This window comes from Chelonia mydas, chromosome 7 (genome assembly GCF_015237465.2).
Source record: "Chelonia mydas isolate rCheMyd1 chromosome 7, rCheMyd1.pri.v2, whole genome shotgun sequence".
Classification (NCBI taxonomy): domain Eukaryota; kingdom Metazoa; phylum Chordata; order Testudines; family Cheloniidae; genus Chelonia; species Chelonia mydas.
The window spans coordinates 86,968,739-86,995,377 of NC_057853.1; the positions used below are offsets into that span (position 1 = coordinate 86,968,739).

The window sequence follows — 26,639 nt, forward strand, 5'->3', positions numbered from 1 at the left end:
TGATCCTAATTATTTAATTACATACAGAGGTGGATATGCTTGAGAAACTGAAAAACAAAATGTATGTCTATATGGTGTTTTGGAAATTATACTCTAATTAAAATGTTGCTGAAAGCTACATTAGAGGGTGGACAACCTTAAGCAATGCCTCTGTTCCTTACTCTGCCAGCTAAAAATCTCAAAAATCATAGATCCCAATAATGCTCTCAGTTACAACTATGAAACTCCATCAAATTGAATGGAATCAGAGGAGTAACAGCAGCATTTGGCTCAAAGCATATAATTATTAAAGTAACAATGCCATTAGAAATTGGTGGACATTCAGTTAGAAATTTGACCAGTGGTCTGTCTGGTCCAGTGTCTTGTCACTGACAGTGGCCAATACCAGATACTTCTTCGTAGGCTACAAGAAAGTCCAAAATGGACACTTATGGAGTAACTTGCCCATAGACATAGTTTTTTTCTAAACCTCATCAATCAGTTTTTGGTTTGTTCCCTGATGCATGAGGGCTTATATCTAAAAAACCCATGAAATTCTTTTTATTTTAATAATAGTTTTTGTTCTATTTTGGGGTATATCTTGTTAATTTATTTATCCGTTCCCCTCCCCGCAACCCAGGGGGTTGGCTCCTGCCCCCGGGAGGTGGGAGGCCCTGGTTGGGTAGCACAGAATGAGCACATCCCACACTCACTTTGCAGAGGTGGCTCCTGTCCCATTGAGCTGAGCCTGGCTTCCCACTCAGTGTATTGCGACCTGGCACACTGGGTCACAATGCCACTCACTCCAATTTGGCCTGAAAGGTGCTGCCATCTCATGTGCCAGGTCACAACTCTGGGAACGGGAAACTGGTCCCAGTCTTATAGGACAGGACAGGAACCACAGGAGCCACCACTGTGGGAGTGAGTATTTTTTTTTATTTCATTTTCATTGTTTTTCATGTTTTTTTGTGTTTCACATTTGTATATATGCATTCTAGTGTTTGTCTTAGCTAAAGTAACTGTTGATCTTCTTATTGGTGTAAAAACACACATAGTTAAGGTTGCACAAACATTCCTATTCTAAGAAGTAATTTTCAGGCTCTGGAGCTGGTCAGGACTAGAGCTGGGCAAAATGCTGTAACCAATGAGTTATTCCCTGAAAAATACAGGTTTGGTTGACCCAAATTATTAATGTGTTTGGCACAAATTCACCACATCGTTTGGACGAAAAAAATCGCTGTGAGCTAAATTCATAAGGGGACTTAGGCACCATTCCCAGAGGACAAGAAGGAGACTGTGATGCTGCTCTCAATGACAGCCTTATGTCCAATGTCCAATTGTTAGGACATTCACCTGGGATGTGGTGGATCCAACTTCAAGTTCCTGCTCCAATGATCTTTCAATTATTTATACAAAGGGGAACAGCTTCAACTTGTAACTTGAAATTTGATGGAGCGTCCCCATGCCACAAAGGTGTCTCTTAGTGGTCTGGTGAAAATTGGTTGAGTATGTCAAAGCTATAACAGTGGTTTAAAACTATATTTGCATACGCACACAATTTTGTAATGCAGTCTCTTAACAGTCTGCTAATGTTATTTATTCTCTGTGCAAATGGATGTAGTTTAGAAAAGCTCATAGGCAGTGCTATGCCTTTTTCAGTGATGTCTGAGGAAGGAGGCAAGTGTCCTAAGGTTGTGTAAAACTCTTTCCTTTTATCCGTTTTATCAGTTTGTTGTTTTTCAGTTTCGGTGAATGTCCCCTTGTTCTTGTATTATGAGATTTACCTTTTCTGTTCTATTAATGATTTTGTAAACCCTCCCCCCTTGTTTATATCTTCACCCCTTATTTATATCCTCTTTAAACTAAACAGTCCCGTCTTTTCAATCTTTCTTCATAAGGAAATCTTTCCAAACCTCTAATAATTTTCATCACTCATCTCTGGACCTCTTCAAGGGCAGCTGTATCTTTTTTGGGAGAATCCCTTAGAAATGAACATAGTTTTCCCAATGGGGATAGGCCATCAGTCTATGTTATAATATTTTCCAGTGTTGTTTTCTATCCCATTCTTTATACATCTCCTTATTTTGTGCAAAACTAAGAAAGTATTTCAATATTTGTGTTGAATTCTTCCAATTGTAAATATGCATTTGCTTTACAGGGTACACCAGCAAGTCGTGTAAGGTACAAAGTAGATGTCATCCAGTTCCCTTACAGTGCCAGCATTTTTGATGTAGAGGAAAATTCAGGACGTGTAGTAACTCGAGTAAATCTTAATGAAGAGCCCAGTACAATATTTAAGGTATGAATATCAGCAGGCATATGCATATACATGAATAAAAATATGAAATATGACAAATGTTATTTCATTTATACCTTTGGTTTTATATTATGTATTATTTCAAATTTAACCAGTTTTCATTTGTGATTGAAGAAAATGTAGTTTGAATTAAAACCTTGTTTCCTCTTTTCTAAATTTTCGGACTTACTGTTCTGGAGATATTATTTTTGGTTTTGTTTCTTTAAATCAAACTATATCCATAATTAGTACAAAATTTATCCTCAGGGCCACAAGTGGCCTACTAGCAGTATATTTTCCTGTTATATAGGAGAGACAGACTCCAAGCCCTCATTGTTTACTTTCAGATTAGCAAAAGCTATGAGAGCTGTGAAATAATCTGTGCAGTTTCTGGAGGAAAAAATTAAGAATGATCTCTCTCAGGTCTGTTAATGAGCAGTGTTGCTATGCAGTAGCTAGATGCAGACAGACAGGAAAAGCCTCCTCCAGTTAGGCACTATGATAGTGGTTGTGACATGGTAGTTTTGAACGGATGGAAGAATGAATCTTCAAGGCAAATGAGAACCACCTAAATTCTCCCCTACCATACACTCTATCCAAACCCATTGACTTCAGAAGAGTCATACAGAGTGCAAGTCAGGGCAAAGTTTGATTCCAGATATGTCTAAGATTCTCTTAAAAGAGCAGGGTGGGGAAGAGAAGCCGTCTCTCTGAAAGTTATATAAGAGGTAGTACTGGGTATCTGTCTACGTATTTGTCTTGTATAAAGCCTATCAAAAAGCATAATTAGAATGAAAATGCTGTTTCTATTAATTGTCTGATGGTGGTAAGAAATTCAGCATAAAGTTTTGATGAAACTTTGATGGGATTTTCAGTTTATTAAAGCCATCCTCTAAAAAAATAAATTGATGGCAAAGAATAATTTGACTAAGAATTAAATTTTTTTGTGGTATTGTTTTCATTGTACCTGAAGACGGAGGCTCAAATGTAGAACAATTAGTGTTTTTCATTTGATTTGTTGGGTTATAATAGCTCTTTCTTAATCACATTTTTTCCGAGTTGAAAATGACAAAATGTCAATGGGAGAAAAAAGTATAAATGTATCTTGTAATGATTGGGGTTTTTTAATGTCTAATTTCCTGATGTGGAAAATACCATCTGTCAAAATATCCTTAAGTCATGTTTTTTCCCCTTCCTTTTGTTTATATATTTTTGAAACGAGGATAGAAGAGATGTTTGTTTATTTTTAAATGTAATGAAATAAACCTGTCCAGTCACTGTTTCACATTTCTGCATGAATAATGTTGCATTCTGTGGATTAATCTGACAACATGAAAAGTTTCTGATTTGCTTTTGAGTCAATACATGGATAAAATTTTCCAGAGGGGGAATTATTTTGTGCTCACATTAGTATTAATATGATACAGGCTTTCTATCACCCCTGTATGCTTCCCATGAATTCTCCATTAAGCGGTCAAATTCTGAAGCCCAGTTACACAGCTATGGGAGACATGGCAGCTACATTCCTACATATGTTATCTCTGCACTGACCCTACTGATTCTGTGAAGAGATGGGCGTCATGCGGAAGGGGGATAGAAGGGCTGTGCTGGAGTGAGGTGCAGAGTAACTCAAGAGTGGTGAATTCTTGAGATAAAACTGACCTTAGGGGCAGAGGTATTGGGGTGGAGGCTGTCCTATCATTTTCCGTCTCAGTAGCCTGGTTGTTCTCCTCTTACTAGTTGACAGCTGTGCTTCAAACCTCTCAGCTTAGAGTGAGAATAAATGATCTTATTTACAAGGAACCTGGTTTGTCTCAGCTGAGGGATCTAGGATTTAGGCATGGACACCAAATAAGCAATAAACGTGAACAGAAACAAGAATAAGAGAAGTACCCTTACTATCTAAGAAGATCTTTCTAATTTATTATTCTAGCACAGTAGTGGTCTGTCTGTAGTGCATTACTTGTTCTTTGGGTATAGGACTTCAGTTTTGAATTCTGTCTCCTTTCAACTGCACTGAATTCACAGTTTTGTTGAAAATTTGGAAATCTGATCTTTCTCAATCTGAAAAGCTTTTTTGAGGGAATTATTTAATGTTAAAAAACACTATGGTACAGCAGGTGAAGTCATCATGTTCAGATTGCAGGTAGATGGCAATCTATAATCAGAGAAAACAGAAAATCCTTATTACAAAATAGCATTAAAATGTATATAGGTTCCCAAAGTCATGCTGGCATGCCAATATTTAATGTGCCGTTTTGAATCATGAGACAGCCTTGCTCTTGGGGGATAACGTCCATAAGTTGGGGAGCTGTAAAAAGGGACAACATGTGATAGCCTATTATCAGCCACAGGGATGCAGAATCTCCAAAATAAGGATTTGTAAAAGTGGGATTTACCTGTTATGGTAGAAGAGCTGAAATGGTTTCAACCCTATCTTTGGTTTGATCAAACACTATATTAAGGAAATCCACTAGATAGTTTAAAGAATGTACTTTGGGCTGTCACTGTATTTTGGAGCTGGTATTTTGTATAAGAGAATGGAGACTTGAATTGAAGTTTGCAGCATACGTGTGTTTAAAGATTTCCTGAACTTTGCATGATCAGTTAAGCCTATAGCTGGTTATCGTTGCCTTTTTTGCTTGTATATTATGTCCCTATGTTATTTTATGATAGCATCTGTTTTGCATTTTTAAAAAATGATATCCGGTTTGTGAGCTCCTGAAAATGTAAGGGTACCCTGGATAGAAATCGACATAAAATATTTCTATCCATGTTAAATGAGTGACTTTTGTTTTGTTTATAGCTAGTGGTCATTGCATACGATGATGGTGATCCTGTGAAGTTCAATACCACCACTGTAGAAATTGCTGTATTGCAACCCTCAGTAATTCCACGATTTACCCAGGATGAATACAGGTATAGTGTTTTGTTTCCATCACTAGTACTTCTTTTGATACATTTAAAACAGCTGCTCTTTGAACTCCTATCTTATGTATGCTGGTGATTATTACAGTGTGCTGCTAATGCCACTCTGTGATGCTTCCTGCACAGTCTTAAATTTATTATCACTGTAAATTATCACAAAAATGTACTAATTTGTAATGATACAAGAGGCTAACAATGTACTCATTTCATTTTCAGTCTCATGTTATTGAATGTTATGCCTCTTGACAATTGTTTGGACCCAGGCATAGAAAGACTGACCATATTTACTGATTATGCTGGTGTACTGAAAGCTTTTATAACATCAGTGTAGCAGTTCAGACCAGTTTTTTTAAAAGTGACTAATTATTTGTTGCTCCTCAATTTTTGTGTGCACAAGATGAGACACATTAAAGGGCACTGATTTTCAGAAAGTGTTGACGACTATGAGGAGAAGAAACTAATTTGGCTGGAGTTACACAAAGGGGAGAATACCACCTCTGCCTGAACATATCCCCCTCTCCATGAATGCATGGCCAAGAAGATGGGGGGAAATGTCACAGTGGAAGTCTGTGCCTAAGTAGTGCTAGTAGAAGCATCATTAACTGTGGCATTGTTAACCTGCAACTCCTCGGGAAAGGGGATAGAGGGTGGAGAGGTATGTGTGCACATATACAAGTGTGGGAGGACTGGGAGGGAAGTAGGCTCCAGGAGCTGCACTGACATCACCATACATAAGTTCTGGATATGGATCTCTTTATCTGTAGATCCTGGGGATACATAAGTTTAGGAGGCTGTGCGGCATGCCTTCTTCACAGACCTCCAAATCCTTCCCACTGGGAGGAACAGTTTGAAGGAATTTTCTTGAGGTGAACTTCTCAGAGTTCCCTGGCTCCCTTTAATCCTCTCTCCTGTATAAATCTGCAGGAGGGTGTAATTTAGCATAGAATTTCCAAATTCCATTGTCTAGCTCATTAGAGCAGATGTGCAAAGAATAAAAGGTGTCTGACTGGAGAAGCATAGTTCTGTTATTCCATTGCTCAACCCTGTATTTTACCTTGAGGTGATCAGTTTGGAGAACAGGATGCTGTCTTGTTTCACTCTGCTATCCTGGTTGTTGAGGTAGGAGAAGCAGTCCTGCTCATATCTATTCCCATGGCCATAGCAACCACAAAATGGAACTCTCTTACTAAAAATTGGTTGCATCATACTCTTATTAGTTCCATATGTGGTGCATACCTCTAAACACAGAGATCCCATCTTCTGCATTGATGTGGGACTCAGCTGCTACTGTAGCACAGAGGCCCAAGGTCTGTAGTCAGTGCTGAGGGAGGTTATGGGAACTGGGAAGGCCACAGTGAAGAGTTGACTTGCCTGGGAGGGATGTAAGTCTCCCTCTTCTGTTCCATACCCATACCTGTGCCTTACTACCTTCCCTGTATTGCTCCAGCCAGGGCCACTACAGACGTGAGAATTATGCCTCAACATGGCTCCAATAGAGTCACACTGTGAGGGATCCATGGTGAGGGGAAAGATTCACTGAACCACAGTCACTGTGGAATTACAAGGGGGAATCCTTGTGAAGATTTAAAAACAAACTAACTTCCCCACAACTTTTAACCCAGGCAGGGATGATTTAGCCCCAAACTATGAAAAGTTTAAAATAAAACATAGAAACAAGAATTGGAGCAAAAACAAACAAACAAAGAGGCGATGATATTTGGTGATAAATCTAACTGTGTTTCAGGCACCAAAAATTCATATTGACCGATGGAGGGACCAGCCAACTGCCACATCAACAAATAATATGCAAATGTTTATCTTTTTCCAGTCTGATCTAGACAGGATAGCAAAACATTCTGCAAGCCACTTCTCTAAATTAACCAAGCTATTATTGGTCAGCACAATCTTGTCCCAGCCTCCATTTTGACTTATAAAACCTCTCCACAGCTTCTGGGTATTAGCAGGCATTATCCACTGGAAAAGTTCATGGTTTGAAAATGGCACAGTTAAAACAGTGATTATTTGGAAGTTTCGTTCCCATTAAGAGCACAGTTCCCATGATTTGCCTAGAGTGAAGGATAGTTTGTGTAAAGCTTAGTCTTAACCCCTTTTTGAAAATGTTGATGTTGTAGGTATAATCGAAGTCTCCATGTGTACAAACCTTAGCTGTACTCTAATCTGGATAATTTTCATCCAGCCGATGTACACCATTCACATTGCACTATTGAGTCCCAATCCCGACTGAGGCCTTTTGAGTGTTTCCATAATACAAATAATAATCGTCAAAAGGGTGACAGGTAAGCAAACTTTATTTTACACTCTAACAATTTGATAAAGATCAAACCAATTTTCTTGAAAATTAGTAAACAACAATACTTGTGACTTCGGACTGCTTAATTTGCAACATTTGAATATGGAACAAATATTTACAGCTGGTTTATACCTCCTTGAAAATGAGGGATTCATGTTTACAGAAAACTGCATTATGAGCCCTATATTTCTAGAAATTTATAACCTAGCTGTAAATATTTGCTCCAAAATGAAATGTAGCGAACTATTCAGTCTGAGGTCATTGGTATGTTTTGTTTACTAATTTCAGTTTTTATTAAGTTGTTAGAGTATATAATGAAGTATGCTAGTCTGTGAGCCTTTAGATTATTACTACTATTATTGTTGTTTGTTTGTATTATGGTAATGCCCAAAACATAGAAATGATCCAGGTTACAAGGTGGTTTAAATCAGTGTAGTAGTATTAACTTCAGTTCAGCTATACTGAAGTACACTAGCTTAGAAATTGTAAATAGGTTAGGCAAATAACAATAATGAGCATTTTATTACCAGAGCTAAAAATTGAATCAATATTTCTGAAACCAATAGCTTTCTTGAAGCAAAGTAATAAGCTACAAAATAAATTTGCAAAAATCTGACAGAAGCCTTACATTATGAGGATTTATATTTTAAAACAGCAATATGAAATTCAAAGGAATAGTATGAAATTTCAAATTGGTGGTTTAAGAAGAGAGTTTTCATTTTGGAGATCTTATTTCTGCTGTCTTTGGTATTTTTTCATTTAAGGAAACATCTCACTAAATTTACAAAGTGTAGTCAGATGGAATATAAACTGTAACAGAAGCTAGATCTTTGTGTAAAATTGGTACTATTTTAATTCTTTCATGTTACTTTCAAATGGATGGATATTTGTGCTGAATCTAAAAAACCTCTACAGTAGGGGTAAGCATATTTTATTACTTACCTTTATGATGTAAAGGATAGGTTATGGAGAAAATCTTCTGATGAAGTGCTGTCGTAGAACCTAAGAAGGGTATGTAAAAGCAAGTGTCTCATCAATGCTCACTGGCTCTGAAGCTTAATGATAATTATATTGTGAGCATTGTTAACTGTTTCACAGATTATCATTTTAATATGAACATTCAATGATTATGGAACGATTATGGGATTGTGGGCAGACCTCGGTTAGTTTCCCATCACCTTTCTCCAGTCCTTGATTAATTCAGCGTGCTGTTTTGTTTATAAATTTACATTTTAGGAGAGCTATGCAAACCTTTGCCACTGAAACCCAAAACAGAATAATTCAATATAAAAATGAAACTAGAATTCTTAGGAGGCTAGCCTGAGATTTTCCTTTGTCTGAAAACCAAGTTGATTTGGGGCTGCTGCTCCCCACTGACATTTCCCCCTGTATTCTTTAGGTGTCAGTCCTTCCTGACCATACAGGGGAAAGCATCCAGGACCTTGTCCATCAGTAAGGGAGATAGATACCATTCCATGTCCCCAGCAACCACCCAATTCAATAAAACCAACTCATCTCAAAAGCACTGAAAATACATGTCACCCCCACCAGTTGTTTTAGGTAATAATTTAAGGTACATCTACACTGCACACCTCTGGTGGTGGTGTGTAGAGTATGTGTACTCCTGAGTGAAAAGCAGGCTGCATCCACCCTGTGGTGTGTAGCTACAGAAAGCAGCAAAAGGATCCAGAAATGGCAAGGCAGAGGGTAAAGGCTCCAGGAGCAGCGAGGCAGTGGACACTATGCTGGTAAAAGAGCAGTGTAGATGGGAGAACCACTGCTTGGCATGTAGAGGGCTGTGTAGGGCAGGGGTTCTCAACCTTTTTCTTTCTGAGGCCCCCCTGATATGCCATAAAAACTCCATGGCCCACCTGTGCCACTACAACGGCTTTTCTGCATATAAAAGCCAGGGGTGGCATTAGGGGGTAGCAAGCAGGACAATTGGCAGGGGCCCCACACCACAGGGGGCACTGTGAAGCTAAGTTGCTCAGGCTGCTGCTTCAGTCCTGGGTGGTGGGGCTCAGGGTCTCCCCTGGGCTTCATTCCCATGTGGTGGGGCTTTGGCTTTCTGCCCTGGGCCCCAGCAAGTCTAACACTGGTCCTGCTTGGCAGACCCTCTGAAACCTGCTCACGGACCCTCAAGGGGTTGAGAACCACTGGTGTAGGGTATATGCCTTAAGGGTTCAGGTGTGTCTTCACTCACTAAGCAGTGCCTCACCATCTACCCTGCTATTTATACCCTGGCTAGGGATGCATGCAGGTTATCTCTTCTACATGCCACCATAACGAGTGGTTTCAGAGTAGCAGTCATGTTAGTCTGTATTCGCAAAAAGAAATGGAGTACTTGTGGCACCTTAGAGACTAACCAATTTATTTGAGCATAAGCTTTCGTGAGCTACAGCTCACTTGAGCGGTAGCTCACGAAAGCTTATGCTCAATAAATTGGTTAGTCTCTAAGGTGCCACAAGTACTCCTTTTCTTTTTACCATAAAGAGCGTTCAGTGTAGATGTGCCTTTAGAATCTAGGCTGCTTGAGGAGCTAGGTATGGTGTCTGTCCCCACTTTCCAAATGGGTTTGCTGCGTGCATATTCTTTTCTCGTTCCAATCAGGGCCAGCTCCAGGCACCAGCTCTCCAAGCAGGTGCTTGGGGCAGCATTTAGAATGGGGCGTCAGTCCGTGTCCCGCGGCGGCTTTCAGCGGCAGCTCCGCCGCTGTTTCGGAGGCGGCAATTCGGCGGCAACTGCTTGTGTCGGCAAAATCTGTAGAGCCGCCCCTGATTCCAATGTTGTTTCTCCTGACCTGCATGCTTCTTTTCCTCCAGCTCCAACTTTTTTCCCCCATGTTGCAGCTTTTCCCTTTAAATCTGCCACTCCAGGCTTTGCTGTCCTAGGGAACTGAGGCTGGACAAGGCCATTGCTCTGGTTGCTGCATCTGTGCCAATTATTGGAGTGTAGCACTTGAACTAACTGTGAATTGCTTAGCTTTGGGGGTCTGTTCCCTTGCCTCTGCATATCTCCATGACTGCTTTTTAGGGAGCTGAGCAAACTCATTTTCTCTAACTTTTCTTTCCTTGTCTCTTCCCAAAAATGACAAACCACTTTCCCTTTTGCTTTACCTTTGCAAATGTTTGTTTTTACTGCTGTTTGTCACTTGCTGCAAATTACCACTGTCACAGTTTGAATCCCACCACAACTGCCACCATTGTCATGGCTACAAGGTAAACTGTTATCTTATACCCCTTTTAGTCTACCTCATGTGCACCCCTCAGGTGACAGGTTTGGTTTCCTGCACCTCGCTCTGGGTGGAAACAGGTGTCCACCAACTCTTAGACTCACGATTGGCTCTAGGCACCAGCAAACCAAGCATGTGCTTGGGGCGGTGCAATTCCAGGGGAGGCATTCTGGGTGTTTGAGTTTTTTGTTTTTTGCTTTTGTAGTTGTGCTCTCGGAGGTGTTTTTTTTTTTATGCTTGGGGCTGCAAAAAACCTAGAGCCGGCCCTGTTTAGACTGGATCTCTGGGCTGCAGCCCCAGGCTTCCGAACCATGTTAACACAGGTCCAACTCTGTGTTGGCACCTGTAAGACTTGCCCTATGGACACCATACATTTTCAGTGACACAGAAACACTGTCTTCAAAACAAAGCATTATTTATTCACTCCTAAAGTACAAAATGCATAGAGCAAAGAGGAAAAACAATAAAAAGCCTTCACACATGAGTATTATCAGTCTCTGTCAGGAAGAAACAGACCATCCCTGCTGTAGTTTCTCCCTCTCTGTGTGTTTTCCAGCTTGTCAGCTTTTCGTTGACACCCCAGGCAGTCTCTGGCCCCTGGCTTAACCCTCATCCTTTCTAGGCCACAAAGTCCTCTAGTATTATTGGGTACATCTACAAAACAAAAACACCGCAGCAGTGAGTTTCAGAGCCTCGGTCAACTGACTTGAGCTTGCGCTACGGAGCTAAAAATAGCAGTGTAGACACTCCCACTCAGATTGGAGCCTGGGCTCTGAGACCCAGCAAGGGAAAAGGATCTCAGAGCTCGGGATCCAGCCCAAGTGGGAACATCTACGCTGCTATTTTTAGCCCTGTTAGCACAAACCACGTGAGTCAAAGTGAGTTGACCTGGGCTCTGAGATTCGCTGCCACAAGGGGTTTTCTGCAGTGTAGACATACCCTCAGTGTTAATAGATTCATAGATTCCAAGACCAGAAGGGACTATTGTGATCACCTGACCTGACATCCTATATATAATATAGGATATAGAATTTCCCCAAAATAATTTCTACACCATCTCTCTTAGAAAAACATCCAATCTTGTTTTAAAAATTGCCAGTGATGGAGAATCCATCACAACTCTTGGTAAATGGTTAATTACCTTCACTGTTAAAAATGTACACCTTATTTCGAATCCGAATTTGTCTAACTTCAATTTCCATCCATTGGATCATGTTATACCTTTCTCTGCTACAGAGAAGAGCCCATTATTAAATATTTGTTCCCCCTGTAGGGTACTTAAAGGCTTTAATCAAGTCACCCTTAACCTTCTCTAGTTAAATTAAATAAATCGAGCTCCTATCACTATAAGGCATGTTTTCTAATCCTTTCATCATTCTCATGGCACTTCTCTGAACCCTCTCCTATTTATCAATATCCTTTTTGAACTACAGGCACCATAACTGGACACAGTATTTCAGCAATAGTTGCACCAGTGCCAAATACAGAGGTCACATAACCTCTCTACTCCATACTCAAGATTCCTTGGTTTATGCATCCAAAGATCACATTAGCCCTTTTGGTCACAGTATCACACTAAGAGCCCATGTTCAGCTGAGTATCCACCCCCCACATTAAATCTTTTTCAGAGTCACTGCTTCCTAGGATAGAGTCCCCCCCATCCTGTAAGTATGACCTACATTCTTTGTTCCTAGATGTATACATTTACATTTAGCTATATTAAAATGGATATTGTTTGACTGCACCCAATTTATCAACCAATTCAGATTGTTCTCTCTCAGTGACCTGTCCTCTTCATTATTTACTGTTCCCCTAATTTTTGTTTCATCTGCAAACTTTATCAGTGATGATTTTATGTTTTTTTCAAGGTCATTTATAAAAATATTAAATAGTGTTGGGACAAGAACCGACCCTGTGGGACCCCAGTAGAAACACATCTGCTCAATGATGAGTTTCCATTTCCATTTTGAGGCCTCTCAGTTAGCCAGCTATTAATCCATTTAATGTGTATCATGTTAGTATTATGAGGTTCTAGTTTTTTAATCAAAATGTATGGTTCCAAATCAAATGCGTTACAGAAGTCTAAGTATATTACATCAACACAATTACCTTTATCAAACTTGTACTCTCATCCAAAAGAGAGATCAAGTTAGTTTGACAGGATCTATTTTTCATAAAGTCATGTTGATTGGCATTAATTATATTACCCTCCTTTAATTCTTCATGAGTGAAATCATGTATCAGCAGTTCCATCTTGCCTGAGATCAGTGTCATACTGTAAGGCCTATAATTACCCAGACCATTCTGTTTACCCTTTTAAAATATTGACACAATACCTAGGCCATTGTTTTACCTTTCTGTGCTTAGTTCCTCAAACAATCTGTTATGGTCTACCTCCATAGAAGTAACCGATCATAAGAACACACACACAGAGGCATGCACCATACTCTCTAAAAATAGATATTTCCCAGTTTATAACAAGTATATGAATTTCTTTGATTCTGATATATTCTGAAAGACTCCTCTAACTATATAGAACTGCATATATATCTCACTGAACTTTGAAAGCAACATAAACTTTCAATCCCCCTAAAACAAGGAATAGAAAATCTATATTGTCTTAATTAATGGATCACAGTTAGCATCACAAAATTGTGAAGTCCAGATGTGAAATGAGCCTCAGACAGAGATAGTTAAATTAGTTTGGTATTTTTAGCAACCTTATCTTCTGTGATTACTTATATTTTTTAGAAGATGAAACTTCAAAGTATTTTGGATTATTTGTTAATTAATAAATACCAGGTCCTCCTCACAACTAGAATATCATAGCTAATAGTGATGTGCTGCTATAGCAGAAAATAAAATGCTAACTGAAAGCAGCAGTGTTTGGCTCCCAGTTATTGCCTTTGGTCACATTAAACAGGTTGTTCAGACTTTTCATAGCTTAAAAAAAAGGAAAATACTAGAATCGTTTGGTCTGCTTTAGAGTCATAGAATATCTCATTTTTAAATATGGGTCCACTTGTGAGAAATGTGAAGTTTGGTTCCAGTTTATCACGGATTTTTTTTTTCTGACAAGATATATGAAGATCAGAATTTCAGGCTGTTGAAAGTATATAGATGTAGCATGGCATGTTTTCCCTGGACTAGTAATAATACTGTTCAGTGTGAAAATTTCTACTGTATAAAAATGATATTTCATGACAGGCAGGATTTTCTTTCTTCTTTTCTTTGCCATTAACAGGTATAATGTTTTCCATTTGGCTCGATATGTCAACACCATAGGCAGATCTAATCTGACCAAACTGCTGTGTACTCTAAGATTTCACTGAATATGCAGACACAAAACAAAATTATGGAAATATATCAAAAAGTCACGTGAAAGTACTGTTGTAGCATTTTTCAAAACACAGGAGTTCACTGCTGCTAATGCACATGTGACTGAGTTTTTACTTTGTCTCAGTGAGGAGCTGATGTGCAGCTCTCCTCAGGGGAGTATTTTTTTTTCAAAACATGACTGACAATGGGGAAAAACAGAAAAATATAACAGGATTGTTACCAATTGCTCTGTCACAGTAGCCAGACAGAGAAGATTCTGTGTTCTTGTGATATATGGGTTCAGCAAGACCCAGGCAGCTGCAAAATCCTGTGATGCATGTATCCTTCCACTTCTTACAAATGTGCAGGCTCTCCATAAACTTCTCCAGAGTCAGCAAAAGTAAAATTTTACATGTTGACTTTTTCCAGCTCCATTGCCACCATGATGGGAGTCCTAAGTGACCTTAGACATCCCTGCTTTAATTCTGTTTTTGGGATCCAGACCTCAACAAGGATTTCAGAGAAGCCAGTCTTTGCAGCCACTGTGTGAACCCTCTTCTACAGAGGTCAATCTCCTGTTAAACATATGAGCAAGAGCCATTTCTGCCCATCAAGGAAGTGCCCTTCTCTTGTGCTAAGAAACCTGGCAGGCCTTTCTCTTCTGACATGCCCTGAAAGGTGAAAAGGAAATTGAAGCATATTCTCTCTAAGGTTTTGTAACTCGAGTAGGCATCATCTGTCTTTTTCAAAGTCAATTACTGAACCCGAGGACACCAGCCTGAGGGAGTTTAGCACAGAGGACACAGGGCATTTAATCATAGCAGTGCTCATGATCTTAACTTTCTCTGAGAATTCTCTATTTCCAACTATCATAAAAAGAGGGGTTGGTTTTTTTCTGACTCTCAGAAAAAATAAAAAAAATGTCCAGGTGTTTCCAGTTTTAAAGAAAGAATATTTAGGAGAAGACCTGATAGTAAATATTTCTTCATTTGTACTTAATACAATATATAAATTCCTTAAAAAGAAAAAGAATATCTGGGATCCTTATTCTTATCCATTCCATTATTGCAGAATACACTAATAAACTTAATTTCCTCAAAAGGTGTGGGTTTTTATTATTAAACCAAGAAAATGGAAACAGTCTTAAAGATGATGTTTGATAGAGAGGCCAGGGGGTGGCAGCATCTTTACATATATTTTTTTTCATCAGCATATTTATTATTTAGTTGAGAAGGCTTCTCTTCACATAAGATAATTTCAGAACAGATTCAAGAGAAACTGGATTGTGACATTCTAGCCAATTCTACTTTGGGCATTTTCAAGATTTGTCTATACATAAAAACGAGCAGTCAAGTGGTGGCACACAAAACACTGTCTATTGCTATTGTCTGTGTGCCACTAATGTTCAGAAAACAAGGCTTCTCTCCTCATCATTCTGGGAGACAGGTGATAAAGCAATAGATTTTTCTTCCTGAAGTGTATATTTTACCCCCTAGTATAGATACATTCCCAAACTCCATCCCATTCAGCTCAATTTTCCTGGCCCAGGATGCTGTAATCAATGTCACGAAGGCAGAGATGACATTCAGGATGTCTCCACCCCAATAAATCAAATTCTGACTTCTTTCGCTTGCCCCTCCAATTCATTCTTTTGAGGGAGGAAGAGAATTAACCATTTTATCAGAATGAGAAAACATAATATCAGACAAATTGAGTCTGTCTATAGGTTCAAATGGTGGTTAGAATTTGCTTCATTTCCCTCAAACTCAAAAATGTTTTCGCCTTTTTTCTTGGCTCTCTAAATAAAAATGTTGTAAACAACTGTATCCAACACCCTTGTATATTTGTGCTACCCTTCCTGTCCCTACAAATTGGCCAGACAAAGGGTTTTTCTCTGTTGTTTGTTTCTAGAGCTGAAGTAATCAGGAGTCTTCATTCTTAGATCACAAATGACTAAACTTCTTTCTAGAGTACAAGAAGTTAAAAATGTAATCTGTTCTCTCTGTAATATCGGCTGTACAGCAGGAAGAATATTTAGCTTCCATGTATCTACAAGATGCGTTTCACCATATACCTATTGGAGTTCTCTTCAGAAATACCTAAGTTTCAAGACCAACAGCCAACCTTACAAAATACAGCCCTCTTTTTCAGGCTTATGGATATTTTAAGGATTACGAGTCTCTTTGATTGCCCATCACTAAGAAGAGGTTACTATTCTGACTTATTTAGATGACTGGCTAGTGAAAGCTGAATCTCTTCAGAAGGCCTATCAAATTCTCCAGTGTGCGCTGGAACACTGTTAGGCTCTGAGAGCTCACTTCATAACTCAGGAGGACTGCATGCATTTGCTTTAAGAAAGGCTTCAGAAAATACTCTCTAACAACCAGCTCTCAGCCTAGTCTATCTGCCATGTACGTCCCTTTTTGCTCTTTGGGTTAATAACTTTCTTCAATATAGTGCCTAGAGTTTGCTGTACAACAGATACAACACCTCTCCTCTCTATTTATGCAATGGGACAGAAAGCTTCACTTTCTAAATAAAATCTGAGGAAATGCCTGGTCTTATGTACTCAATCCATTTCCCTCCTTAGGTGAATTATACTATCAGATCCTGATTAGACTATTACAGTGACGGAAACCAGACTCTTCAGATGTGGAAGCGATGTGACCTAGATGTCTGCGCAGGATAAGTGGTTCTACAGAAAGAATCACCTTCATAGTAAAATGGACTGGAAATCTAAACTGTTCACCTAGATTTCTACCATTCAAACCTTGTATTTTGCCAAATCCCATTCTAGTCCATTCAGCCGTTCCACAAAAGTGATTTACCTCAACATTCAGTGGGAGACAAGTGTCCAGTGAACGGTAACTATCCTAAAATTAACCTTAAACCCTTAAAGCAAATCAGCATAACCAGGGAATTCATGATGACAGCAGATCAGCTCAACTGTTCCACCATATATCATCAAAATAAATGTTCAGCGTACAAGTATTTATTCAGATTTGCAGAATGTTCAAAAGTAGACTCCCTCCCCAACTCCCAATCCACAACTTCAAAGTACCTCATTTGTGCAGCAAATAGAGGGACAGATACATTCTCTATTCTTTGAAATCACAATCTTTTGAAAAACTCCATCTTGTCCTCCTTATTCCCCAGAAAATGAAGATACAAGATTAAACTGATTTTTCTATAGCTTCACCTTGATTGCAGAGGAATTGTTTTGTGGACTTTGACTGTAACTGAGCCCTGGCCCCTTCCTTGCACAGACATCCTATTATTTCAGAAATCAAGTCACCATGACCATCTCAGCAACCTGTCCCTGCCTCCTATTGCTCCTGTTTGGCCTGGGGGGCCAAAAGCTACTTGACTCAGTCATCACCACTGTTTTCAAGTCATGAAAACAAGTCACTAAATAGTTTTGATAACCTGCTGGAAGAGTATTAAACAAAAGCTTAGCAGCTGTGGAACACTTTGATGGTGTCTAATTTTTGTCCCAAATTCTACTTTTCTTAAATATATCCAGTGCATCATAAAGTAAATTTTGTCTTTTAGTATATTCAAGGGTGAGGCAACTGTATTTAGAATCTCTTCCTTCAGTGATGCAGTTTCTGAAAGCTGTCAAGCTAATAAAGGCCAATTTTCATTAATTCTGTTTCATCACAGAAGCTCATTATGGTATTCTAAAGAATGTGCCTGCCTTCTTTTGAACCCATAGCTACTATTCCTCTAGCTTTTCTCATGTGCAGCTTGGTACTTTGTGGTTACCTCCGCCAGAAGGAGAGGAGAAATCACAGACTTTGCTAGATCTTTCAGCCTGGCAAATTGGTTCTGACAATTGTGAACAGATTCATTCATAATACATTTCTACCTTTTTCTAATCAAGAGGTATCTTTCTTGCCTTCTGTCCCAACCAAAAATGGGACAAGGATAGTATCTTGCACTCATTTAATTGCTGTGAGTCTTCAATTTTTATCTGAAAAGAAAAAAAAATCCCACTGGCCATTTCCTCATTTGTTTTGGAGCAACAGAAGAAGGCTTCCAAAGCATCCATCTCTGACTTGATTTGCTCTGCTATCTTTGAAACATACCTTCGAGAAGTGGTTCCTGATCCCTTGCAGTAGAAGCCCATGATATAGGGGATGATTCCTGAACAGAAAATAATGTCAAAGTGGCCACTCAAAAGTCCATTCACTGTTCTACATTAAAAGTTAAACACTACCGCCTCAAGGGGTGCAGCTTTTGGCAGATATTGCCTATGGGCTGTAATTCAGTAAACCAATTTTTTTGTAAAGTCAAGGGTATGTTTTTCACCTCTCTAATTTTATTCACTGGTACTGCTATTTAGACTGTATTACTGCTACACCAGAGAGTCATTTTCTCCTGCTTGTAAAATGAGAGAGTAGCTCCAGTTATCCATACATCCACCCAGTTAGTCTTGTTCTGTGTTACTGATATTTGATATTAACAAGGTCTATTAGTGTTAATCCTGTGTGCACTAGTAGCAGTGACCTCCTTTGAGACAAAAGGTTCTTCTTCTACCTGTTGGACTGTCACCACCTATGGACAAAGGAGGATCTATTAGTATGGACTAATGAAGCTACTTTTATAGAAACCCATTTTACAGATAGTGAAGAAAGTGCACAGTTGCTGCAGCAGCTATTAATATCACACACATTTGTACCGGAAGAGTATTAAACAAAAGCTTAGCAGCTGTGGAACACTTCATTCCTTCAGTCATTTTCTTGAGTGCCTGAATCTTAATCACAGAGAAAATATCACAAAATATAAATGAGATTCATGAACTGTAATTAACTTCCTGCAGAGCATCGAAGCTGGCTAGTTAAGTGCCATTTTACCACATTTTTCGAAGGCAGGACAGCCTCTCCCTGCCAGAAAAAACAAATCCCATTATTTTTCCCATTTATAGGGGCAACCCTACATTTCTTACGCAGATTGAACCAACATTGACTTCAGTGGGAGTTTGGCTAGAGGAAGGCATGCAGATCAGGCCCTTGCAGTTAGAACCATTAACACTTTGAACTGTTGGCTATTGTTTAGTTACTGGAAAATGAGAATGTGTTTATTTTATTTTTATTTCCAATAAATATATCAAATATATCAATATATCAAACGAAAATGCAGTGTGTTACCAGCCAATGATAAATACCACATTGTAGATTTTAATGTGTACTAGAAATAGAGCTGTTGCAGCAAGTATGAAGCTCTGATGTTGGTAGTGGATAATTAGACAGTTAACTGGGCTAGAAGAGAAGAGCAGCGTAATAGTTGAAGTGTGTTTGTTCGCTCACTTCTCACTTGTTTAATAATGCTATGTCTTTGTTTTGTTTGTTTAACCATTTCAGACGTTTCTGTTTTGTTTTCTTTGCTAATTAAAATGTTTTCCCATGAAATACTATGGTGAAACGATTTACCTATGTTTTGTATCAGCTAAATCATAAGTGATTCTGACTCCAGTCTGACCCTGGGGACATACGTTACTGTCTTTGGCAGAAGGGTAGGCTGGAGATCATAGTTGAATTGCCACTTACATTTGATAGGTAGACCTTAGGGGGTTTTAACATAGTTTTATAGTCCATGATGGAATTTTACAGCTAAGTTTAAACTTGGAAAATATGGATGTGTAATAGTAACACACACACAAGGTTTATAGTAGAGCACGTTGTGCCACTGCAGTGTCAGATTCTGTCAGCTTTCAGTGACCTACTATAAGGGAGCAAAATCACTCCATTATCCTTGATTTCACAAGAAGAAATGATGGCAGGATTCAGTCTGCACAGAAGATCTGAGGAATTATAATACATGAGAAAATCCAACAATGTTATAATAGCTAACCTTTCAGAAGTTACTTAGGAAAATGTATTTTCCCCTTCTTTTCTTTGGTGGTATTCCTGACAAAAAGATCAAAGTCCTAAGTAATAATGTCAGCGCTTAGCTTTGATTTAGAAATGTTGCTGGAATTACACAAACTCATTGTGCCTGATGACACAGAGTTCATCAGAATGAAGTTTGACATTTATCTTAGAAGATAATGGGCCAAGGAGGTGGTTCACTGTAACAATGCCTAAACTCCCTTGTCATCTGGTTTAGAGATAAATACCATGAAAAAGGTCAAAACATTCTGAACTGATCTGAGAACCAAGGCAGAGTGAATGGATATTTATAGCAGAGAACACTTACTGAACAGACTTTGAATATAATATTGCATGGAAAAGAGACCGTTTTAATTGAGGAGAAATGGAAAAACCCTGTGGCTTTTTGGCAAGTGGTGTCATTTCAAACTCTCACCGTTGAGCTAACAGCAAACAGCAGCATTTGTGGGAGTTTGGCCTGAAAGGAGAGTGGTGGTTTTGTGTTCTAGAGGTGCAAATCTTGGTTTTCCAGGGATTTGTTCCAGGTGTGCAGCTTGATCTGGTGCTTGCTGATATCCCTTAGTGAGAGAATAGTGCTGATTTCACTTGGCTAGGTTTAAAAGCCAGTCAGTAGTGAATGTTGGAGCAGTGAACACTTAGCAGCTAACAACAGAATTTCTGTGGGAGTTTGTAGTTGGGAGTTTGTGGGGATTTATGTCCTTTCTTTTTCTCTAGGAGTAGGGACTCAGAAGACAAGATAATTATGGCTACTAAGGCAACACTAGAAGTGAACCGAGAAGGAGAGGAGACAAAGAAGATGGTTGGATGCAGAAGCTGCAGGATGTGCATTATCCTTGAGTGGATATCTGATGGAAGCTACTTATGCATGAAATGTCACCTCATAGAACTCATGGCAGAGAAGATCCAAGGATTAGAGATGCAGCTGGAGACGGTGATGGAATTCAGATGGGGATTTGACGGTATAATGCAGGAGAAGAGGAGGAGGGGGTGGTACAGACAACTCAATATTTGAAGCTACCTGCCAAACAAAAGGCTCTGAGGAGAAGAGTGCTGTAAGAGGAGGGTGATGCATGGAAGAACATGACCACAGGAACAAGAGAGTAAGACCAGCTACTGGTGATGAAATTGAGTTGAGTAACAAGTTTGCTGTACTGGGGAATAAGGAGAAGAAACAAACAAAAGATGTGGTGGCAAGGAAGAAAATAATGGAAACCAGCCCCTGAAGAAGAGAGGAAAAGATGATGATAATAGCCAGGTACTAGAACCCAAAGAAGAATGACAGTGATGTACTGGAAGACAGAGAGAGCATAAGACAGATTCATATTGACACCCAGAAGAGGCAAGTCTATGTGACTGGGAAATTCATACTAAGAAGAGTCAACAGGTCTGGCACCAGACCAGATCCAGAGAACAGAAGAGTATGCTGTCTGCCAAGAGGAAGGATATGAGATGTGGACGTGAGGTTGAAAAGGATCCTGATAGGGTTGGGGAAAAATCCACCAACTGTGTTGCATGTTGGGATTAATGATACTGCTAGATTCGCACTGGAATGGATCAAGGATAATTTTGTGAGACTGGTAAGTTACTTAAAGAAGAGGAAGGAACATTTCTGGTCCCTGAAGAAGGAGGGGCCAAAGCATGACAATATAATGAAGATCAACAGATGGCTCAAGGACTGGTGCTATAAGGAAGGTTTTGGAATAACAGACTATTGGGGAAAAAGAAAAGGAGTATTTGTGGCACCTTACAGACTAACCAATTTATTTGAGCATAAGCTTTCATGAGCTACAGCTCACTTCATCGGATGCATGAAGTGAGCTGTAGCTCACAAAAGCTTATGCTCAAATAAATTGGTTAGTCTGTAAGGTGCCACACGTACTCCTTTTCTTTTTGCGGATACAGACTAACACGGCTGCTACTCTGAAGACTATTGGGAGGCATTCTCAGAAAGAAGACCCTTCTCAACAGATGGACTCTATTTGCATATTATCCTTCTAAGATCAAGACTGGCATGATAGATAAAAAAGGGCTTTAAACCAGGAAATGGGGGGAGAACAGTGACAGAGACTCAGATAATCGCCACATTCTGCTTCAATACGAAGAAGGAGGAAAAACAGTTAAATGAAGATATAGTACAGGATAATGGAACACCAGAAGGTGAAAGTATGGATGGCAACAAGATAGAAAGTAAAAATATTGACTGAAGTAGTAGTCAGGAAGATTTTACAGTTGGTCCAAGAGCTATATCTAATCTGGCTTCATAGAAAACTGGATGAAGTCTGAAGGAAATAATTGTGATGCTTGTATATGAATGCAAGGAGTCTGGGAAATAAAAGGGGGAAACTGGAACTATTGGTGAAGGAGAGCAAACTGGACATTGTAGGGATTACAGGATCATGGTGGAAGAGCAGTCATGATTGGTATACAGGTATTAAAGGGTATGCAGTGTTTAGGAGAGACAGAATAAGAAAGTAAGGTGGCTGGGTAGCATTGTTCTTCAGTGATGCAATAAATTGTAAAGTAATAAGAACTGATGGTATGGACAAAACAAAATCTATCTGGTTCTAAATCACTCTGGGGAAGCATTATAAAATAGGTTCTACTGGGATAGAGTTAGGGGTCTGCTGTAGACTCTCAGAGTAGAACTTAGATAGATAAAGATATTTTTAAATATTATTAGTAATATTGTGCCATAATGTGAGACCATAACTTCCCATCTATAGATTGGAGAATAAATGCTACTAATATTGTTAGGACCCGGTTCTTCCTGGATGAGATAGACTACAGTTTTATTCACCAGATCATCACTGAACCAACAAAGAGACGATACAATTTTGATAGGTTTCAGAGCAGCAGCCTTTTTAGTCTGTATCCGCAAAAAGAACAGGAGTACTTGTAGCACCTTAGAGACTAACAAATTTATTTGAGCATAAGCTTTCGTGGGCTACAGCCCACTTCATCGGATGAATGCAGTGGAAAATACAGTAGGACAAATTTATATACACAGAGAACATGAAACAATGGGTGTAATCGTACACACTATAACGAGAGTGATCAGTTAAGGTGAGCTATTATGAGCAGGACAGAAAAAATAAAACGTTTTGTAATGATAATCAAGATGGGCCATTTCCAGCAGTTGACAAGAACGTGTGAGAAACAGTAGGGGGGAAAAATAAACATGGAGAAATAGTTTTACTTTGTGTAATGACACATCCACTCCCAGTCTTTATTCAAGCCTAATTTAATGGTATCCAGTTTGCAAATTAATTCCAATTCAGCAGTCTCTCGTTGGAGTCTGTTTCTGAAGTTTTTCAGTTGTAATATTGTGACTTTTAAGTGTGTAATCAAGTGACCAGAGAGATTGAAGTGTTCTCCAACTGGTTTTTGAATATTATAATTCTTGACGTCTGATTTGTGTCCATTGATTCTTTTACGTAGAGACTGTCCAGTATGGCCAATGTACATGGCAGAGGGGCATTGCTGGCACATGATGGCATATATCACATTGGTAGATGTGCAGATGAATGAGCCTCTGATAGCATGGCTGATTTGATTACACCCTATGATGGTGTCCCCTGAATAGATATGTGGACACAGTTGGCAACGGGCTTTGTTGCAAGGATAGGTTCCTGGGTTAGTGTTTTTGTTGTGTGGTTGCTGGTGAGTATTTGCTTCAGGTTGGGGGGCTGTCTGCAACATTCAAAAAGCAGTCGGAGAACACTTCAATCTCTCTGGTCACTCGATTACAGACCTAAAAGTCACAATATTACAACAAAAAAACTTCAAAAACAGACTCCAACAAGAGACTGCTGAATTGGAATTAATTTGCAAACTGGATACAATTAACTTAGGCTTGAATAAAGACTGGGAGTGGATGTGTCATTACACAAAGTAAAACTATTTCCCCAGGTTTACTTTCCCCCCTACTGTTCCCCACACGTTCTTGTCAACTGCTGGAAATGGCCCATCTTGATGTTCACTACAGAAGGTTTTTTTTTTCTCCTGCTGGTAATAGCTCATCTTAACTGATCGCTCTTGTTATAGTGTGCATTGTAACACCCATTATTTCATGTTCTCTGTGTATATAAAATTGTCCTACTGTATTTTCCACTGCATGCATCCGATGAAGTGGGCTGTAGCCCATAAAAGCTTATGCTCAAATAAATTTGTTAGTCTCTAAAGTGCCACAATTACTCCTGTTCTTTTTACAATTTTAGACTTAGTTTTGGTAAATAGTGAGGACACCATGGTCATAGGAGATAGCCCTGGATTAAGCAATCTGTAATTGTTTCAGTTTAAATTAAATGGAAGGATAATCCAAACCAATTTGTCAGCTATGTTTATTATTATCATTTCAAAAGATCAGATTTTGGGAAGTTAAGGGAATTAATTAAAGAAGTCAACTGAACTGAAGAGTTTAGACTTAAATGTGGGGAACCTTGAAATTTCTTAAATCAACTATACAAAAATCTATTTGTTTTCTGTATTCCAAGCAAGGGGAAACAATGTGTAGGGGATGGTTCCGAACGCAACTGGATGAATAAATGATTATTAAGAGTAAGCAGAGAGCCTGTAGGGATGGGAAAAGGGATTCATCAGCAGGAAAGCTGAATATTGTAGGTTACAAAATACAGGAATAAAGTGAGGATTGCCAAAAATCAAGCTGGATTAACTCTTAGCAAAAAAATTAAAATAACCAGAATTTTTTTAGTAATATAAATAAAAAGAGAATAAGGAAGGTTGTGCTGAAAGGTGAACTCTAAGAGTGAAGGGTGGTTACTAGGGGAGTTCCTCAAGGATCGGTCTTGGGACCAATCATTCATTATTTTTATTAATAATCATGGCATAAAAAGTAGAGTGTGAAATGAAATTTGCTGATCATACAAAGTTGGGAGCCATCATCAATACAGAAGAGGATTGGCATATTGCACAGGAAGATCAGGATAATGTTGAAGACTTGAATAACAGAAATAGGATGAAATTCAGTAGTACAAATTGGGAGATCATGCACGTAGGGTCTAATGATGAGAATTTCTGCTACAAGCTGGGAGCTCATCAACTGGAAGTGTTAGAGAAGAGATATTTGGGAGTTTTGGTTGATCACAGGCTGACAATTAATGTCATTGCACGAGGCATTGGTAAGAATTGTAAACAATACTGGTCATTCATGTTCAAGAAAGTTAAATTCAAACTGGAACAGGTACAGAACAGAGCTACTATGACTGAGGAATGAAGAGCCTTTCTTATGTGATCAGCTTGGCTTATTTAGCTTATCAAAAAGAAGGCTGAGAAGGGATGATTGCTTTCTATAAATACATAAGGGAGGTAAACACCAGGGAAGGTGAAGTGTTATTTAATCTAAAGGTCAATGTTGGCACAAGAACAAATTATATAAATTTGCCATGAACAAATTCAGGATGGAAATTAGAAGAATGTTGCTAACCATCAGAGGAGTGAGGTTCTGGAACAGCCTCCCAATAGGAGTTGTGGGACAAACAATTTAATTGGTTTTAAGAGAGAAGTGGAGTGGGATTATATGACAGGGTTGCTTGTGATGATATGGGGCAGGTTTCAGAAACTGTGAGAGTCTCCATAAGTTTTTCTTATGTTGCTGAAGCCCTGAAGCATGAGATTTCAGTCGGTGACTGCAGAGGTCAGGAAGTGTGTATGTGAGGTCTTCCAATATATTCTGGCTCAAGGGTGGTTTTGGTCTACTTCCTCTGAAGCATCAGAGATGGCCATGGCTGGAGATGGGACACTGGACAGGTTTGGCCAGTGCTCTGAGGTGGCACCAAGCATTCTTTCTCTCACATGCCTACCTGGATGGTTATTGCTCACATGCTCAGGGTTTAACTGACCCCAAATGTGGGGTCAGGAAGGAATTTTCCCAAAAAGCAGATTGGCACTGACCTTTGTGGAGGTTTGCCTTCCTCTCCAGTATAGCGTCCCGGTCAGTTCCCCCGGATTATTCTGGTATATCTCACTTAATCAGTTTCCTGCCATTGCAGGGGCCTCAGGCATTAGTGCATCTTGGTCCCTCCTGTTCTTTGCCTGTGGCACATAATAGTTTAGGCTGGTGCTTCTCAACCTTTTTGCAGTCTAAGGCACACTCCAATAAAAGATTTGTGTGGTGCACCCTCACCTCTGGACACCAGAATTACATCTTGTGATCTCATGCATGTACACATGATGAGCCACAGCAAAAAATGGAATTTGGTTCTGACACTAATTAAAATAAATGAGCTGCTTTTTTTTCCTCACGAGTGATTTTTTCAAAATTCCTAATGGCACACCGATTCATGCCTGATGGCACGCTGGTTGGGAAACACTGATTTTAGGCTCCTGAGAGTTGTAATACTTTGGTCTAATTTCAGTAGTGGGAATTCGTGTGTAGTTGCTGGGTGGTGGTGGTGGTGGCCTGTGATATATGGGAGGTCATATTATATGATCTGTTGGTCACTTCTGGCCTTAAACTCTGAGTTGCATGTGCTGGAAGGTGAAAGCTTAAATACTTGATATAATTTTTCTCTAAAATTTAATTATAATCCCCTTCTTTTTTTTCTTCTTCTTCTTTTTTTCAATTAACAAAGTTATGTCTGCAGAACTGAGTGAGCAGGAACTCAATTTAATCTAAATGTAGATGGAAGGAAGCTAAACAGCAACAATTACTACTTTTACTGCCTG

The 26,639-nt window shown here is 39.2% G+C and overlaps 1 protein-coding gene across 1 annotated transcript in view; it reads left to right on the forward strand.

Annotated features, from left to right (window-relative positions):
• Positions 1 to 26,639, forward strand: part of PCDH15 (protocadherin related 15) — a 665,248-nt gene that overhangs the window by 512,303 nt on the left and 126,306 nt on the right. Inside the window, exons 22-23 of the mRNA XM_043551059.1 lie at positions 2,138 to 2,278; positions 5,082 to 5,194. Coding sequence (XP_043406994.1) covers positions 2,138 to 2,278; positions 5,082 to 5,194 — 254 coding nt within the window. The remainder of the gene's footprint in view (positions 1 to 2,137; positions 2,279 to 5,081; positions 5,195 to 26,639) is intronic.